This window comes from Pieris rapae, chromosome 8 (genome assembly GCF_905147795.1).
Source record: "Pieris rapae chromosome 8, ilPieRapa1.1, whole genome shotgun sequence".
Classification (NCBI taxonomy): domain Eukaryota; kingdom Metazoa; phylum Arthropoda; class Insecta; order Lepidoptera; family Pieridae; genus Pieris; species Pieris rapae.
This window is the reverse complement of record NC_059516.1, coordinates 9,943,313-9,961,844: the sequence shown is the minus strand read 5'-3', so window position 1 is coordinate 9,961,844 and position 18,532 is coordinate 9,943,313. Positions and strand designations below refer to the sequence as shown.

The 18,532-nt window shown below is 34.2% G+C and overlaps 1 protein-coding gene across 1 annotated transcript; it reads right to left on the bottom strand.

Annotated features, from left to right (window-relative positions):
• Positions 1-42: 42 nt before the first annotated feature.
• LOC111003128 (high-affinity choline transporter 1) lies at positions 43-17,760 on the bottom strand. The gene is made up of 10 exons (XM_022273495.2): positions 17,460-17,760; positions 16,421-16,609; positions 15,595-15,702; positions 14,271-14,426; positions 11,956-12,254; positions 11,466-11,595; positions 11,031-11,229; positions 9,778-9,912; positions 4,812-5,084; positions 43-3,209 (listed from the first exon to the last, which is right to left on the bottom strand). Exons 2-10 carry the CDS (start codon positions 16,584-16,586, stop codon positions 2,903-2,905), a joined length of 1,773 nt encoding a protein of 590 aa, XP_022129187.1. The 5' UTR covers positions 16,587-16,609; positions 17,460-17,760; the 3' UTR covers positions 43-2,902.
• Positions 17,761-18,532: the final 772 nt, after the last annotated feature.

Sequence of the window (18,532 nt, the reverse complement as noted above, 5' to 3'; positions counted from 1 at the left end):
AATATATAAATAAACAAAATAATAAGGAAATCAAACAAAACAGCCAGTCAACGTACTATATTTTATCAGTAACGCAGATTACTGCGAAATTGCTACAATACACATTTATACACATTTCAAATGATCAACAAGAACTAGGATATATCTACTATCTAACAGTGGCCTCACGACGCGGAAAACATCACCGAACCCTCTATGACCTGTAAAACTACTCTTATATGCACAAAAAATACAGTATATTTATTAACTTTAAAGCTAATATATATAATGTCCAAGAACAAATTTCCTAAAACGCATAACGCATAGACTTGAACAAAAAGAAATTTGATTTAATTTCAGCAACATATTGTTGAGTTTTTTTTTTAATTTTATGGCAATAGTTATAACTTTATGTCAGTTTCAAGTTTATTGTTGAGTTATAGGCAATTCAAAAACACCGTAAGTCAGGGTACAGTGATGGCCATTCCTCACATATCTTCAGACAATGTATTTTTTGACAATTTACTTCAAATAGTTACAGGTTACGATAACTGTCAACAGCAAGAGTCGAGACTTAGTATAATCTGTGATTGTCGTATGTCAAAATAGAATAGGTTTGTTGTAGTTAAACGCTAGCACTAAACCTCAGCTCTATATGTTATTCTAATAATCCAGAATAATAATGATGATGTAAATACCGAAAAATATTGCTTTATCTTAATTATTTTGGCCATATTTAAGTCCGTACAAAATGAAATTCAGTAGACACTAGCAGGTCACTAAAAAGGTTATAGTCTGTAAGTGAGCGCGCGCCGTGAGTCGAAACAACAACAGTCATATAAACTAGATACACTTAACATTAGTGATATGCATCTTCTAGGACTATCGTATATTCACAATTATCTTAACAGCAATAAGTCTGGAATGATATGTTTCGTTACTTCTGCACAGAGTACAGCGAATCACAACTTGTATAAATATAGAATTGATATATAAACACGACCAGCATAGATTTTTTGATAAGAATCATCACAATCTCGTGTCACACGTGTCATTTTGATGGCCTTTTTTATGTTATGACCCTTTTTTAAATCCACTATCCAGTAAATTGTTTATATATCGTTTCATTATAATATATATTTGTATATTGAATACATTCAACGATTTAAAGCTGATTATTATTACCTACTATGTAAAGTAGAAAATAGCAACCAGCCATTAATATACATTAAAAAAGCCAATAAAACCATCGAATATATTATATAAATAGTAAATTTTGAAACATATAAGCGTTTACAATAATTTACATTTGGAGGGAAGGAAACATTTAGACTTAAACACCAAAACACATGACATCTACTAAATGCGAATTGCATTGTCTATGACATTTTGTCACAGAGTATGTATCGTAGTAATATATTATTTGGCTTAAATTAAATTTCAGAGGTCCGTTTAGTTATAGCTACTGCTGGAAAAACAGTATTGCGATATTATACGAATTCAACGCTACATAATGTATCGATCAAACCACGACGACGAAAATTTATCAACCCTTTTTACTTTACTCGCAATTTCATTTCTCTATTTGTCTTTAGCTACAGATTATGTAATAAACTATAGAGCATATGAAAGCAAAAGTATTGACAAAACATTCTTCATATAGGATAATTTATTTTTATAAATACGTTTGTGCTGTATGGCCTTTTTAAATGAACAAACTGAGCTGAACGCACTTCATAAAATATAGCCCGCGTCATTTAGCCCTCTAAGTACATGCCGCAAAAATATTTAAAAACCATTAGAATTTTAATCTTGTAGATTAAATTATAAATATCAACTTAGACTAATATTTTAATAATTTATTAAAAATCTGACACTAATTGTGCTTTTAGCCTTATGGTCCTTGGAACCAAAACTTTGAACTATTTTTAAATAAATATTTTTTTCACATTTATGATATTTTCTGTCGGCAGCCAACCCTGCTTAGTTAATATATTTTTTGTAGTTCATGTAACGTGGTCTTACAATTATTATACACATTTAATTACATATAAATAAATGTTTACACAACACACTTTTTTCGACTTTTTAGAAAGTGTTATAATTTATTAAAATCTTTAAATTAGGTGATGTAAAGTAAATGCGGCAGATGGGGTTTTGGTTTTTCTTAATTAGTTAGTAACCTCAGTTATAAAACAAAATCAGAAAAGCTGTGCCAGAAATATAACCACCAAGTTAAACGCCATTACCACAAACGCAGACAGATGAAGTGACCACTTAAAAGAGATAGGTCCCTCCGATAACTTCTACTTGTTTTTTGAAACTCTAAAGTTTTAAAAGTAAATTTGGCTGCCGACATATTGTGCTAATAAGCTTGTGCGAAATACAATATCTCGATAACATATTAAATATAACCTCTGTAATTACTGTAAAAATACTAAAATACCTAAACTTACTGGGTAAATTCAGATATTCTCAATGATATGTACGTGTTTCAGTAACCTATTTAGTAATTTCAAACTCATTGTATAAACTCTACAAATCTAACAGATATATGCAGATCTATATATTGCGGATTACATCAAATTCGTCCTATTCCGTGTGTCACTCGTAATGTACAATAATCGTGTGCACACGCTCATATAATTGACATAAATAAGGATCATTAAACACGTGTAAATAATTTAACAATAATCTAACATCGATTCACAACATGATATGTTTTGTTTCTCACACCGCACTACAAAATAAATTCTCTTAAAAATTAAACTAGTGAATTATTGCTTCGTCATAACGAGCGTATCTGTGCTTCGGATGTTCGTCGTTTTCTTTGAGCATTACGTCCGTTAAATATCAAAACTGCTTTTAGAAATGAGTTATGTGCAGTCTACGTAAAAGCATCAAAAACACTCACTTAGTGATTTCAGAAGGCGGTTTGTTTCCCTAGGGGGTGGGAGGGGGCGCTGTTGCCGAAGAGGGGAGTAGGTCCGTCGTTGGGGTCATCGAGATCATCGTCGGTCTCGAGGGCTGGGTTAATACGACCCGTGCTCTCGTCTGGTCCGACAAGAGTGGAAGCGGCTCCGTATAAGCGGCCTGGTACTCCTCCAAGCACAGACATCTGCTCGCAAGCTTCTGAAGGTTCGTCAACACGTCGGATGTCCTCAGGGATGTTGACCACACAATTGAAATAATCTGACTCCGGGCTCAGGTAACCGGAGTTGAACAGAAACCTATACAGTACAAAAATATTTACAGAATTTCATATACAATCTTTTTTTTTTAAATAAATATCGTATCTGTAAACATGTTTTGCCATCATCTTTTGCCAAGTTCCATGGATCTGGTTAGCTGTGCGACTTCTTTTTTTCTAGGGAAAAGGAGGCTCAACTGATGTTAAGTGATACCTATTATGATGAGTGACCTCCGCCCATGGATACTCACATTGCCGAAAGGCTCGCATGTGCGTTGCCGGCCTTTTAAGAATTCGTACGCTCGTAGGTACGTAGATACACGCTTCTGGAAGGGCTCTAAGTCGAGTTGGTTTGTAAATACTTCAGTGCGCAGTTGGTAACTTCTTAAGTTCTCGTTTCATTTACACATTTTTATATCCTTATATCAGCCTCTATTGTAGTATGAAAAGAAAGAAGAAAAGACTACGTTCGCTGTTAAAACAAATGTCTAAGTTAAACATAAATTGGAAACGTTTTATATAAATAACATAAACCCGCAGAAAGGTAAATTCATAAATCATAATTGGGCTGAAAATCCTGGGAATCATTGCTGAATTTTCCGTAATTTCTGTGACATTTCTCGACATTCTATTTAATGAGCAAACAACACGGGAACAGAAGTCTGAGTTCGGAACAAAATAAAGGTCAAATGTTAAATAAACATTGATCAAATATTTCTCTCCGAATTTTGTTATCAATATTTCTGTAGAAACCCTACATCTTTTAGTAGATACAAACTCCGGGGAAATAAATACAGATAATATAACATTTTCTACAGCTGTAATACTTTTTTGACATTCAACACCTTTTGTCTTCGGTCACCGTGACCACGCACGCTGTAAAGCACGCGAAACATCGGATAAATTTAAAATTATGTTTAAATAATTATAAGTTAACAATAATGCATAACTTCAATCCGTTAAAAAAGTGTTTTCTTTAAATATGATTTTTATGTAAAACTACTGAATTGCTTGAAAAAAACACATAGACTTTTGACAAGAGTTATCATACTTGTTATAGCCTATTATGGCCTTTCGTTTCCATCTACGGATAACAATACTACGGAACTAATACAGATAGCAATTTCTTCGCCCTAAGATTATAGATTTAGCCCCCACACACACACGCACACATGTCGGCATATAAAAACTAAGCAAGCGTAAGCGGATGTTCTGCCTGTGTTATTTTATTAAGTTTCGATTTTACTTGTTATAAAAGATGCTTCTATTAGAGCTGCACCTGCACCTTCTACCGCATTTAACGAGTGTTCAGAGGAGTTGTTCGGATTATATCCGCAGCTGAGTTTCATTGGACGCCCAGGCAGGATACGAAATTCCACCAGTAAAAGATTTTGCCGCGTATCACCTCTATGTGGAACCGCTCCCACAGGAGTATTTCCGAACCAATTCAAGTTAGGATCTATCAAAAAAAGAGCGAACCAATTCCTCAAGAGGCCGGCAACGCATTCACGAGCCTTCTGACATTGAGTTAAGCGGTATCCTTTAACATCAGATGAGCCTCCTGCCCGTTTGCCCCCTGTTCCATCAGAAAAACGCTTTACCATTAGAACCTTACATATTATGTTTTATTAAATTTACTTACACTGATAACCAAGACACAAATGCGAGTGTAAATAGTGACAGGGTCATCGCAAGGGTCCTGAAGGGGAAGAGCTGGATTTCGTTCTTCTCATCCCAACCAGGGAAGTGTATCAGTGGAGGCAGACCCAGCAGTTTTTCACCACCCGAGAGGCGTACAAAGAGAGCCACGATGTAGGCCGCGAGGGAACCATAGGTGTTGCAGTGCCGTTTGAAGTGTACCACCATCAGCAATTGGGGGAACAGGATCACGTATACCAGGTCTGAACACATTGACCTGCCATCAAAACAAAAAGTGTTATTTTAAGTTAATCTCATACATTTCTTTATAAAAACCTTTTCTATACAAATGAATTCTTAATGTTTCTATAACATTACTACGTATTTGGTGATATACTTTTAAAAATGTTCACAGAAAATATTAATGGATAGCGCAAGATTGTCTGATAATTTTATAAAAATAATTGTAAAATATATATACATAAATTACAATATTAGTCATAAAACAATAGGTTTCTAAATTATTAAATGTATCAACAACAGTATTGAAGTTAAAGAAGACAATAAAAGTTTTTAAAGGATTCCAGTGATCGAAGGAAGCCTCTAAAGATTTCCTGTCTTTTTTCAGGGAAGCCAAGAATGATTACTATTATATTTACTCTTAATTTAAACCTTAGTTTCTATCAAATCTAAAACAATACAAAGCGAGCAGAAACGTTCCAATCATTCCGATTGGTATTTTCTATTAATCTAATTAAATATGAAAGGTCAGATGATATTGATCTCGAGTTATTTGCGATTCGGAGAACGGACAATATCGATTGCGTTTAATACTCGCACACATCGCATTCCGTTGATTGCAAAATCCGAGTAATTGGACGACTGTACATCAGTAATCTGATGATGATCTGGTTTTATATTTGATATTATTGTAAGATATGCTTTTTATAAATACAATTAAATATGTAAATTTTATTGATACAGCGTCTACTATAATGTCAACTGAGGCGGATAAAAAAGTTTTATTAATATCTATTTTTGGTGTATTTAAGAAGGTTTATAGAAGTTAATAAAAAGAAAAATAATATTAATAGATTAGTATCTTTCCTCCAACTTCGGTTTTGTTACATTTGAAGAAGAACTTTAAAGATTAAAGATTTGGCGCCTGGTAGATATTCTTTCCTCGCTCAACGAATAAGTATCGCAATACAGCGAATTTTTAATTTAAAAATCAGTCTTAATTTCATTATTACTCTGTATATTAAATACATTTAAACGTTAAATATATCGCACCAACGTCGTACACAGTAATTACATCAAAATCCATCTGCCAAAAACCTTTGCAGGCCTATTCGAAACGGATCCACTGCTAGTACCCAATCTCAGGAGGCAAGCTGCAAGATCTGCAGTTCTTATTTTGGGTAGATGTATATGTTTAGTGTTGCCGGCTATGTGTGGGATTGAACTTAAGTTCAACCAACGTAGTAACCAGTCGAAGCGCCTATCACTTTTTAATAAGTTTATTCGCAACACAGATGAAAACTTAGTTCTGTTATAATTAATCTTTGTTTCTTTTTTGTTTGAGTTTGTTGCACAACTAATGAAAGTTTAGATTCTAATAAAATAGTCTTTGGGCACACAAGTATTAAATTTTACACAAAATTCATCTTAACGTTAATCAATTTCAATTAATTATGTAATATTATTGTTATATAATATAATAGAATGAAACTCTAAAAATTAGTGCATTTAATGTCAAATCATTAGGGTCAGACATAAGATACTTAGAATTAACACACTCACTACAAAAAAAAAGATATAGATATACTTGGTATAGCGGAAGTAAGGAAGATGGGATGCAATATTGAAGAACATGATAATTTTGAACTAGAGAAGACCCTAGATGAATAGTTATAAGATAAAAAAGTTATTTAAGGTTGTTGGAAATAAATGGGCTTTAATATTAGTATTGTTATATAATAAACACAAGCACATATAGATTAGCTAGTTACATAATAACTTTAATACGTTAATGGAGTTTTAAAAATGGAAATTTTCGTGAAAATCCTAAAAAAAATTATATTAATAACAATCAACTACAAATTGCGTTAATTAACAAATAGCGTGCTAATTAAAAGCTTTGTACCTTTTAACTACAGTAATAACAGCAATTACTTAATTTGTACATGCTTTTCATTAGTTGATATCAATGTTACACGAATTGTAATGAACGTAGTCGTTAGTGATTTGTGAAAATGTTTAGAGCAACCAGTATAATGCTAAATGTAAGCGTACTTAGGGTGAGATTTAGAGTTGACAGTTTGCGTTAAACACAACTCTCGTATGTCAAACGTTTTTGACATACAGAACATCATGGAACGTCGAGGCGTATGAAATTCCACCCGTATCACCTCGACGTCTATGCACAAACGTTTTTAAGGGAGTTTTTGCCACCCAGCACCACTATGTGCAACCAGCTGCCTTTTTTTGAACCAATTTCACTTGCACAAGTGCTAGTGACACTACAACGCATTAAGGCCAGAATTATGTATCTGTTTCATGAATTGTAAATCTAATAGCAAGTTGATAAGGCCCATCATGTAAGGCAAGCCGGTCCACTATGTTTTCCTTCGCGGTTCGATCGAATGTTAAATACATATACAGAAAGACCATTGCACAGCCGAGAATCGAAGCTACAATCAAGGATGACAGTCACACACTAAAGTTACTAGACTTGCTTTAATATATGTTATAATAAATATTAATTATAAATTAATTAAGAGTTTATTTGCAAAGTCAGTGGTTTAGACAATTAAGATTGAATAGCTATGAACTGCACAATCAATTATCATAATGTCATAATAATAACAGTTAAGATAATTATAATTGTTATCAAAAATTATAATCTAAACACTCTCCTACATACGCCTTGCCAAATACAAAAATCATTAATTTCTCAAATGAAAGAGAAGACCCTAGTGTCGGGGCTAGTGCACTTTGTTTTTTAACTAAACATAATGTGTCATAAAGTTTTCATTAATTTTCTTTAAAATTCGAATCACGATTTTTTTGAATCTATTTATAAGATCAAGAAGTTTATTAGGTAGACTTGGCAATGCATCAAGTACATGTTGTTGGCTACATACGAGCTAAATCAGACATTTCAATTTGGAATTCGCATGTCACCAAAATCGTACTAAATATTAGTAAACGTTAAATTGAATTTGTTAAATAATGTTTCAGGTACTTATTTGCAAAAACTAGTATTTGGATAAAGCATTAATCAACTATATGAGGCTTATAGTGCATTTGTATATAAGGCAACAAGGTAACCATATAACCACAAGTTCAATTCATTTAATTGTTCTATTTTAATACATGATAATTAGGGCGTAGGTCATAGTCTAACCACTGCATTTCACTAACGCCCGAACCCAATAATGTATCCACAATCACGCGATTGAAAACAATCTGAAATCAGATCATGACAGTCAAACGATCTCCTATCTGTGAACTAATTACCAAAACCTACGAAGACAATCCATTTTTAGCGGCGGATAGAATGCAATCTCTCTGCTCTTTATACTCATTTTTTATAATCAATATAAACCAAATAAAGTAAATAAAACCGTACAAATAATATTAAAATATGCATGTCTATGTTTAAAACATATGAATTTTTTTTCTAATTATTTTAAAAACTGGTGTAAATTAAAATCTTAGGATAGGATATTGTCACAGTTGAACTGTCATTTTCATACAAAGGTCCTATCCACGACCTTCCATGGAAAGCTTGTATCGACAGATGGCTATTACAATCCGTCGATTGGTTATTGGCACACTGTCATCTATATTTGGATTAACCCCATATTCTGGGGAAACTATTGACAATAGAGCAAAGTGATGTTCTATAGATTTCAAAATGTCAATATCTACCAAATATCTGTATTCATTACAGTTCATATTACTTATTGTCATTTGTTGTAAAGCAGACTTGACTCAGTGTTATCATGTAAAGTCCGACTGTATTTGTGTGAAGGCGGACCGCTAGTAGACCTACCACCATAAAATGCTTTAATAGAAATGGCACGCGTTTAGTACACCTGCCGAGGCCATCACGTATGTTTGCGCAAGTAATGGACTCACGCGCACAATCGGCAGTAAAACCATTTGCGATCTCATTCCCGCTCTAATGTATACTTCGCATCATCATCTCACGTTATTAACCCACTAAACCCCAACCTTGGGTGGTAAGAGAATGGCGAAACGTTTCAAAAAATCAGTCTCAAGATGCCTGATGTACGCTATAAAAAAGTGAATCGGTATTAGATTTACTTGACATTTTTTTTTGTAGGAAGGTACATTAGAGTTCCTATGTACACGCGACATTGATTTTTATAACTTATATAAGTTGGTTTCCTCACGATGTTTTTCAACGTACGAGTATTCAAAATGCATATCGAAATGGAGGAGGTCTTTAGTCGTAGAGGGGTCCATAATGATTTATGATTTTAAATATTTTTTATTTATTCATTACTCAATTTCCGACACTTTTAACATTTTAATTTTCTCATTATATTCCCAACATAAATTACTTTTTCTCCCTCTAAGTCTCAGAAATTTAAAGTTTTAGATTTTTATAAATATGAACAAGACTTCTGACTGTGTACCTACTTTGTACGCGCACACTATTTCTATGTATGTATTTGCATTGCATCGCGGACGGTTGACGGAACTATTCAACTTCTTCCATACAATAACTCCCTTTATTATCCTTTTTATAACATATTTTCATAAGTTATTCAATTGCCCAAATTGTAGCATGTGTGATGTTTGAGAATAAAACAGGACATGTTACAAGTTAGCAGTCGAAACTACGATTTAAAGATTTACATAAGTTATTTAAATGTGAAATGCACACGTAAATCAAAGACAATACATAAGAATGTTAGGTTAAATTGTGAACTTACCAGAGGCCGTAGATGGAAGGTATTGTGAGAGCCATGATAGTTGAGAGAATCCCCACAATAATTATGGACACTCGCATCACCCAGATAATCTCCATTTCTGACGCGTTCTGTCTGAAGATCAGCTTGTAGACATTCCTATTTAAGATAAAATATTTTTCATATATCAAAGTTATCATTAAAATACGTAATAATGTTAAACAAAACACTTAAATAAATTTAAAAACATTGGTCCCTATGGCAGTTGTATCTTTATTTATAGTACTTACTTAGTTTTTTGTTTATAAATAACTAGTGACCCGCCCCAGCTTCGCACGAATGCTGATGAAAAGCAGGTTTCTATTATGTATTGTTATTTCCATCACTGGAGAGCTTCATGCGCAACATATACCATATAGACATATACCATCACGGACTTTTCTGTAGACCTTTTCAATGTGTACAATACTTAGTATATTATTATGATAAAACTCGTAGGGTTCAGCCTGGGTTTGCAATGTCAGCGGAAAAAATGTAATTATTTACGATATCACATTAGAAACCTCAAAAATAACAGTACTTCTCCACTATTTAATGGATGTTATTATACATATAAACCTTCCTCTTGAATCATTCTATTTATTAAAAAAAACTGCATCAAAACCCGTTGTGTAGTTTCAAAGATTTAAGCATACAAAGGGACATAGGGACAGAGAAAGCGACTTTGTTTTATACTATGTATTGATAAATACCAAAACTGAACTGATAGTTGTCATAAAAAAATCATTGGCGCCTCATTTAGATCTGGGCCTCAGATTTCCGTATCATGAACATTTGTCAATCTACTAGGCAAGTATCAGCCTAGTATCAGCCTCCTGTTCTTGACACACCCCGTAGAGTTTTTACCCCGGTTTCCTCACGATGTCTTCCTTTACCGTTCGAGCGATTGTTAAATGACACAGAACGAAAAACCTTTGGTTCTCAGCCGAGGATCGAACCTACAACCTAAGGGATGAGAGTCGCACGCTGAAGCCACTAGGCCATCACTGCTCTATCATGCTTAAAGGCTTTTTATATATGTTTTAAAATAAGTGTATATATAATACTAATCCATACTTTACTCTCTAGTACTCGGTAATTTATTTACAATAAAATCTATCTGATATTACAATCCGAAATACTTGATGTCATCACGTCCAGGATTAAAATTATTTGATTGAATTTAATAATAACAAATATTTTGAATTTAAAAGAAAAAATATAGTATTTCATATTACCTGGCAAACATAGATGAAGCACTAAGCACACTGGAATCTGCAGAAGACATAACAGCTGCAGAGATAGCACCAAGGCCAAAGAAGGAGACAACACTTGGTGTTAGGTGTTGCAGCACTAGAGGCAGGATCATGGACGTCTGCTCTGGGGTTAGATCGCCTTCAGGGGTTAGCGGTCCAGTAAATTCGGTCTCGTTCCAGGCTACACAAGAGTATACATTTTAGTAATACAGACTTTGTGTTTGCGAAGCTGGATTCCAGTTATTCTGAGTGTAAATTATATTTTGTATATTAAGGATGTCTGAAACATTATTCCAGCAGACACTCTGCAACTTATTAATAACCAACGGGAATCAGCTTTCTATGGGTTTAGGATGCCATGAAACGTTTAAAATTATTTTCTCACATAGGGTCATATTAATGTAATTAAATACTTACAAGTGCCTTTCGCAATGGCCCCGATGAGCACTGGCGGGATTGCCATGATGATGCAGCCGAAAGCCGCCACGTAAGACAGAATCTGGGCCCGCCCAGCTGTTTTACTACTCAATACTCGTTGGAAGTACACCTATTAAGAGATAATAGGTGGAGTTATATATTTGCTTATAGTATATTGTATATATTGAGGGTACGGAATAAGACGGACCTTGCGGTGTATTTGACGTTGTGTTTTGTACCTTTGTAGGTTTGGACATGGTTTGAACGTTTAAATCGAAGAATTTGGTAATTTCAAATAAAAAAGGGTCATCATTGAGAAAAATCAGAAAGAAAAAAGAAACATAAAAGGAAATTATGGATGAGGCTTTTACCCTAAAAGATGCTGTATAAAACTAGACCGCTAAAAAAAGAGTTTAATAAATTTTCAATTGCTATACGCCATAAACAAAAAAAACTTAAATAAGTTTGGTGGAAACAAAATGTATTTTACCTGCCAAGGAATGCCCCCAAATACCAGTAGTAGGCCGTAATCGATGTAGAACCAGTAATAGTCTGGATCGATGCTGCCAATCCAGTCCACCTCCATGGAACTGAGAGGCTTGACGTGAGGATTGGCCCAGGCAAAGGGTATGCACATCCACAGACCAATAAAGATGCAAAAGAGTTGTATAACATCAGTATAGGCCACAGAGTACAACCCCCCGAAGAGTGTGTAGAAAACTGCAACGCAGGCGCTGAAGATAACAGATGTGCGGTGGTCCATGTCGATAATTACGACCAGTGTTGCACCTGGTCAAATAAAACATATTAATTTACTGTTTTACTTAAACTGTGATAGCTAAAATTCATAAAACAAAGCTGTTATCATGTGATTACTGTAGATAGGGTTGCCAACTCTACCGTTTTAAACAGTATACAGTATTATACTGTTCTTCACTAAGTTATCCTTTTCATTAACAAAATTTAAAAAACAATTAATCATTTTCAGAAAATTATAAATATTCTAAATTTATAGACTCAATATTGTTGTTACTCAGAATTAACAGATTTCAAAGTAATTTATGAAAAAATATCAGAAAACAAAGGTTTTCTTAAAATGCAACAGTAGCGTTAAATTGTCTCGTATCTAGTTTCTATTTTCAGTAATAAATGATAAGTGGCGGGACGATAGAAATAGAGCATCTATTAATTTAATACAAAATGTTATCCTCATTTATTTTAATATAACTTATAAGTGTGATTAGGCGTATGAAGTCAGAGAAGAACAATAAATAAATAAAATACTGTTCATATTGTTTATGGCTTTTAGGTATCTTGATTTTGCATGACATACAAAAATGTTCTCTGAAAGTGTTTGTATGTGTTCCGTTAGTGTGCCTTTTAAAATTAAAAATGAATAATTTAAATTTCTTCATGTAAGGAAAACAACTACAAGGCTACGCCTAACGCTACGGCTCAGTGGGCGCTACGATAGAATACGTAATTTCTTTGTTCTTCATAAATTTATACGGAATGAAATAATATTTAAGTGTACAGCGAGGTACACCGCCACACGTACCATATTTTTTAAATGTTGTTTTAAATTTAATTTGATTGTTTTAAACTATTTTTAGGTAATTGTTAAAACTGTATATTTCATTGATATGATTACTAATAAAAACTTTATTATATTTAAGTATTGATTTTATCCAAACCAACATTCTACAGTAATTTATCTTAATTTGTCATTTGACAACGGTCAAAGGTTTATTTTAACTATAAGTGACATTTTACGGAAAAATCCTGTGTATTCTCAGATCACGAGATATTGTGAATACAATTTGGGACGCGGACGGGCAAAATCCGATAAATATCTATTGTTATCTAAAACGAAAGAGGCTTTATTTTCCTCTTGCACTTTGATTCAAATGTGTTTGAGTTTACTCACGAGGATTGATATAGAAAGATATTCCTAAAACTAAACAGTTATATGTATATAATATATATAAATATAATTTTCATGATATATTTTTTTTATTATTATAGGTTCGATAAAAATAGTAATTGTACTTATACATAGACAACCGAATGAAATGAGACAAAAAAAAGAAGATGTTGCATTCATACATTTTTAGGAAGATCGGAGTTTGAGATAACAAACTTCTTTGTTTCTGATATTTAAGTGTAGTCGCGCCGACTTTACTGAATCCTGAATCTCAAAATAGATCAGAATTACATCGCCCGCCCTATGCCGCCGCCCGCCTTTATCCTTGCTTTTCCAATTATATATTTAGTAAGATTAATTAAATATTCATTGTTTTTTAGCGAATATAATTCCATAAACAAGTAATAGATAAAATCAATAGTGTAACTTAAAAAAAATAAATATCCAGCCGTATGACTCCGAAAGAGGTCCCTAGTTCTAATTTAATCTGGATTCCTAGATAACAGCAGTTAAAAAAAACATTTTACGTTTAGAATATAAAAACGAAACAGTATAGTTCCCGTAATTTGGACTGTAAGATAGTAAGTGTTGACTTCACTTACCACAATTATTTTACTTTCACAATAAGAAAGGCATGATTTGAAAATTATAAATATTTAGCCCTAGGATTCCCATAAATTATATTTATGAATAAACAACTAGGAACACAAATTATCTCCGTCTCTCTGTTATCCCGAGAAAAAAAGTAATAAACCTACACAACTTGAAACAGTAGTTCGACGTAAGAAAAATGTTCATAAAATTATACCGTTTACAATTTATTATTCAAAAAAGTCGTTTAGTGGACCTTTGTCGTTAGAACTATGTACTAACAGACTTACCCAGTGCTGCCAAAATCCCAGCAGCCCAAAACACCTCTCCGCAAAGCGCAGGTAAAAACAGCAAACCGCCCATACGTCCGCCAAACGAGTCTTGCAGCGGATCCAACATTGTTACGTAGCCCTGCTTTCGCATTGGGTTTGCGAAGAAGATTCCACCTGGTTAATATTGATAAGCATTGACAACTCGTTATTTCGTCTAAATTCTACGACGGGTTTAATTGTATTCTTGGCAAGTTCTTAAGATGTAAGTTATGTGTTTCCTGCGATGCGTTCAATAAAATTATAGTTGCAATTTAATATTTAGAAGTGCTCTTTGGCATGCCTCGTTAAGTCAGAACGTGTCAAGTGGTAGCCCTCTGTGGCTTTCGACGCCCGAACAGCATTTGTATTAGTTTTTATAAATTCCCTGATTTAAGTTTAGAAATCATCTTTAGTCTATACGTGTACTGAGTTCACAACAAATGATTTTGTTATTAGACATCTTCAGTGTCTTTTCCAGTATCGTAGTCGGGTCTAATTAATTTTTGTATTGGTTTAAATATGCAACCCTATACTTTGAGGTGCTGCTTTCAAATCCCGGTCCCGGTGAAAAAGGCTTTAGAACAGGCAGCAAACGGGCAGGATTATTACCTGACGTTATGGACACCCTCAATGCCGAAAAGCTCGCGAGAGCGTTCCCGGCCTTTAATGAATTTGTGCGCTCTTTTTTTGAAGGACCCTAAACCGAATTGGTTTGAAAATATTACATTAGGCGGCTGGTGCCACGTAGTGTCGGGTACCATGGCAAAAAATGCCTCAAAACGCTTAGTTGTGGAACGATAGACATCAAGTGTTACGGGATTTAAGCCATATATTTAATACCCAACAGTAAAATATTTCTAATTAGTACCTTGCTATCGAATTAGGGATCAAAAATAAATTCATTAAACGAATATGTTCTAATTCAAATGCTCAATATGCTTACCTATGCAACCCTACCCAGAGATCTGAAATATAACATCACCGTACGGAAACTTTTAAGCTCCTTAAGTATTTATCTTTAAACCAATAGTTATGTAATCAAACATCGCGTATCATAGTACCTTAGATGTATATTCACAATTAATTATCTGTAGCTATATTACCTAATTTATTATGTTTAATAGCGGTAAATTGGTATATGAATATTTGACATCGTCTAATTAACCTACTTTGTACTGCTATTTATAATAATACAATCAGTCGTATTGTACCGATTGAACTAAAGTACTAATTTGTCTCTTTTTATCACAGTCAAAACGCAATCTGACAGAAAGAGACGTATAGTATTTCAGTTTGAACTTACCAAACACTAACGAAAGTGCATAGCCAAATGGAGCCTGACACCAAACGAGCCCGGAAGTGTAGATTGCCTCAGCCGTACCATTTATGTAGCCTCCGCCAACCCAAGTAGCTGGAAAATTACTTCAATTAACTTTCGATGTTTTAATTAGGAGACTTTCGTCCTCGCTACAGATTTAAAAAAAAGGTAGATAGGATAGGAATGTAATAGCCTATTATATACAACAACAACAAAATATCTTGATTCATATAGGTAAACAAGTACACTTATTAACGTCAAATAAAAAAAAAAATTGTAAATTTACATTTACTACCTTCTTGGCCGCTCTACGCCCCTGGCTTGCGAACTGGTAGGAAATGTAAATTTAGAATCAATGTAACATATTTTCTGTTTACATTTAAGTGTTGGTTGGTTACCTATATGAAAATCGTTTTTTGATTTTGTGTTAAATGAAAAACAAAAAGATTTTTGGAGACTTGTAATTATTCATATAATCATGTGATTCAACAAAATTACTACTTTATACTTCCAAATCTGTATAATCCTTAATATATACTTTTTTTATACAACAGGAGGCAAACGGGCAGGAGGCTCACCTGATGTTTAGTGATACCTCTGTCAGAGGGCTCGCGAGTGCCTGCCGGCCTTTTAAGAATTGTTTCGCTCTTTTCTTGAAGGACCCTAGGTCGAATCGGTTCGGTAATGCTTTAATGGGCAGCTGGTTCTACAAAGTGGTGGTGCGAGGCAAAAATTGCCTTGAAAAACTGAAGATGAAACTCAGCTGCAGGTATTAATCCGAACAACTACATACAAAAAAAATAGATTGTACCCGTCATAGTAAAAATGCCGACGAATAGTCCAATAGACCGTCCAGCCAGCATAACCTCTTCTTCTGACTGATCTCCCGGAGGCTTCTTCCGTCCCGCCCAGATCCCCACCGCCAGGATCAGTACGTAGAACAGCACAATCGAAACAACACCCGCTATGTTAATCATCTTGCTGTCTGTTTTTCCTCTTCCTGTTGGATAACCAGAGAGACGTAGAATATACCAAATGAGGATCTAATCGATTTAGTTTAAGAACAATGTGTGTCAAGGCTGTATATTTCTGTTCACGCAGGCTTTTCTTGCCAGAATCGTTTTAGCTAATACCTGGAAGTTTTACTTACAAGTTGCTTTCTTCGCTTCTATAATTAATATATCTATTATCAAAGTATCTTGTGTTACTTTTATTTCAAAGGCATATGCTTTCAAATTAAATGGCATTTTTATCGATCAAACTAGCGTTCATTAAAGAGTTAATTATATTTATCGAGTGGTTATGTAAGTGAGAAAATCTATCATTAGCTCAAATATAAAATAAAGTATCACTATACCAGTTTAAAAACTGAAAAGGGAGGAAAATGAATAGATAAATTTAGTTGGGACTGTATCTACAGGTTTTCATGATTAGGACTTTAAGAAGCTTTGTTTCACGTTAATATCGAGAAGAATATTGTAATTAACATTGAAATGTGTAAAAATAACGAGACATTTATAATCGACTATGGTCTGGATTAAAAAAATTTCTTTATTTCTGTATATAAAACGTATTGTTGTCAACAATAACAAAAAAATTAGGCACAAAGTTAAAGTAAGTAACCAAACTAACTTATTAAGTTAAAGTAATTTTATTAATTAGTATTATATTAAAGAAAACATAAGGTCTTTCTAATCCACTGTTTTGCTGGTACTTTATATTATTTAGCTAATACAGCTTGTATACTGTAGATATTATCATGGGGTAAACTTAAATAAATTAATAACTACAGGTCTTACACAGATAATATTAAAAGGGCCGTTCTAACATAAGAAAAGTTCTGTACTTACTCGCAATAAAAACCCCTCAGAGATGCCTCCCACTCAAATGTCTTTTACGTGTAATACTCGCGGTTCATAACATACAACTAATTAACACTAATTATGTCACTCGCGGGAGACGTTAGTTGAGGCAACTATCGCCCCATCTAAGGGAGGTCTTTTGCGATGGGCTGTTTCTTGTTCTAAAGCTTAGCCCGCACATGAGCGCGCGTGTTCTCGTCTCCAAGCATTAAACCCGTGGTTCTTAGCCGTTATATAACCGTGTCGCCGCCAGTTCATGTGGCAGCTGTGACAGCTAGCCCCAACCTGCGCCGATCGATCCCTTGACGTCATATGAAAGATCGTGGAGCGCATGCTCTGCCGCCCACGCGACCTTTACAATTATACCGCTGTATTCGCGTTACATTGCTCCTGGATAAGCTATTTTGAATACAATAGCAAAACGGAATCAGGAATGGGTGTTATACAAGTTTTGAGTTTCAGGGTGCAATAAAAAAGATTGTAAGTTTCTATAGACCGATCTGTACGTCTTTCCATTGACGAATTGATTGATGAGGACTAGAGGCTGTCTCTATTGGAAAACCCTTGACGATGGATGGGATTCACTGGAGTTATGAAATGTAACATATATAATAAAAGTATGTTATTGAATATTGGTATCGTCGATTTTATGACTGACATCCTGATATCCTAAGGACTGTCATTGGTGCCCAGCAGATAATATATGAACCCATAACCTGATGGTTGGAAGTCTTTTTTTATAGAACAGGTTCAAACGGCTAGAAATTTTCAATTTTATGGCCACTCTCAATGCCAGATAGCTTGCGAGTGCGTTGTCGGGGTTTTAAAAACGGTGCTCTCTTTTTTTGCAGAACCCTAATTCGAAATACTTCAGTGGGAAGCTGGTTCCACGTAGTTGTGGTGCGGAGTAGAAGCCGTCTAAAAAGCGCTCAGTTGTGGAAGGGCGCGGTGATACCTGTGGAATTTCGTGTTCTGCCCTCCGATGATGAATCTCGCACGCACTCATTTTTAACAAACCAATTGACAAAGAAATAAAATTTAAAAAAAAGGGTCTATATTAC

What these genes read in the sequence shown, in the direction of transcription:
- LOC111003128 (XM_022273495.2), bottom strand. Translation starts at nt 16,586, where the DNA reads ATGATTAACATAGCGGGTGTTGTTTCGATTGTGCTGTTCTACGTACTG. An exon ending in GCTTCATCTATGTTTGCCAG is followed by an intron (nt 9,913 to 11,030) that starts GTAATATGAAAT and finishes TATCTTAAATAG; the next exon opens with GAATGTCTACAAGCTGATCT. An exon ending in CCTTCCATCTACGGCCTCTG is followed by an intron (nt 5,085 to 9,777) that starts GTAAGTTCACAA and finishes TTTTGATGGCAG; the next exon opens with GTCAATGTGTTCAGACCTGG.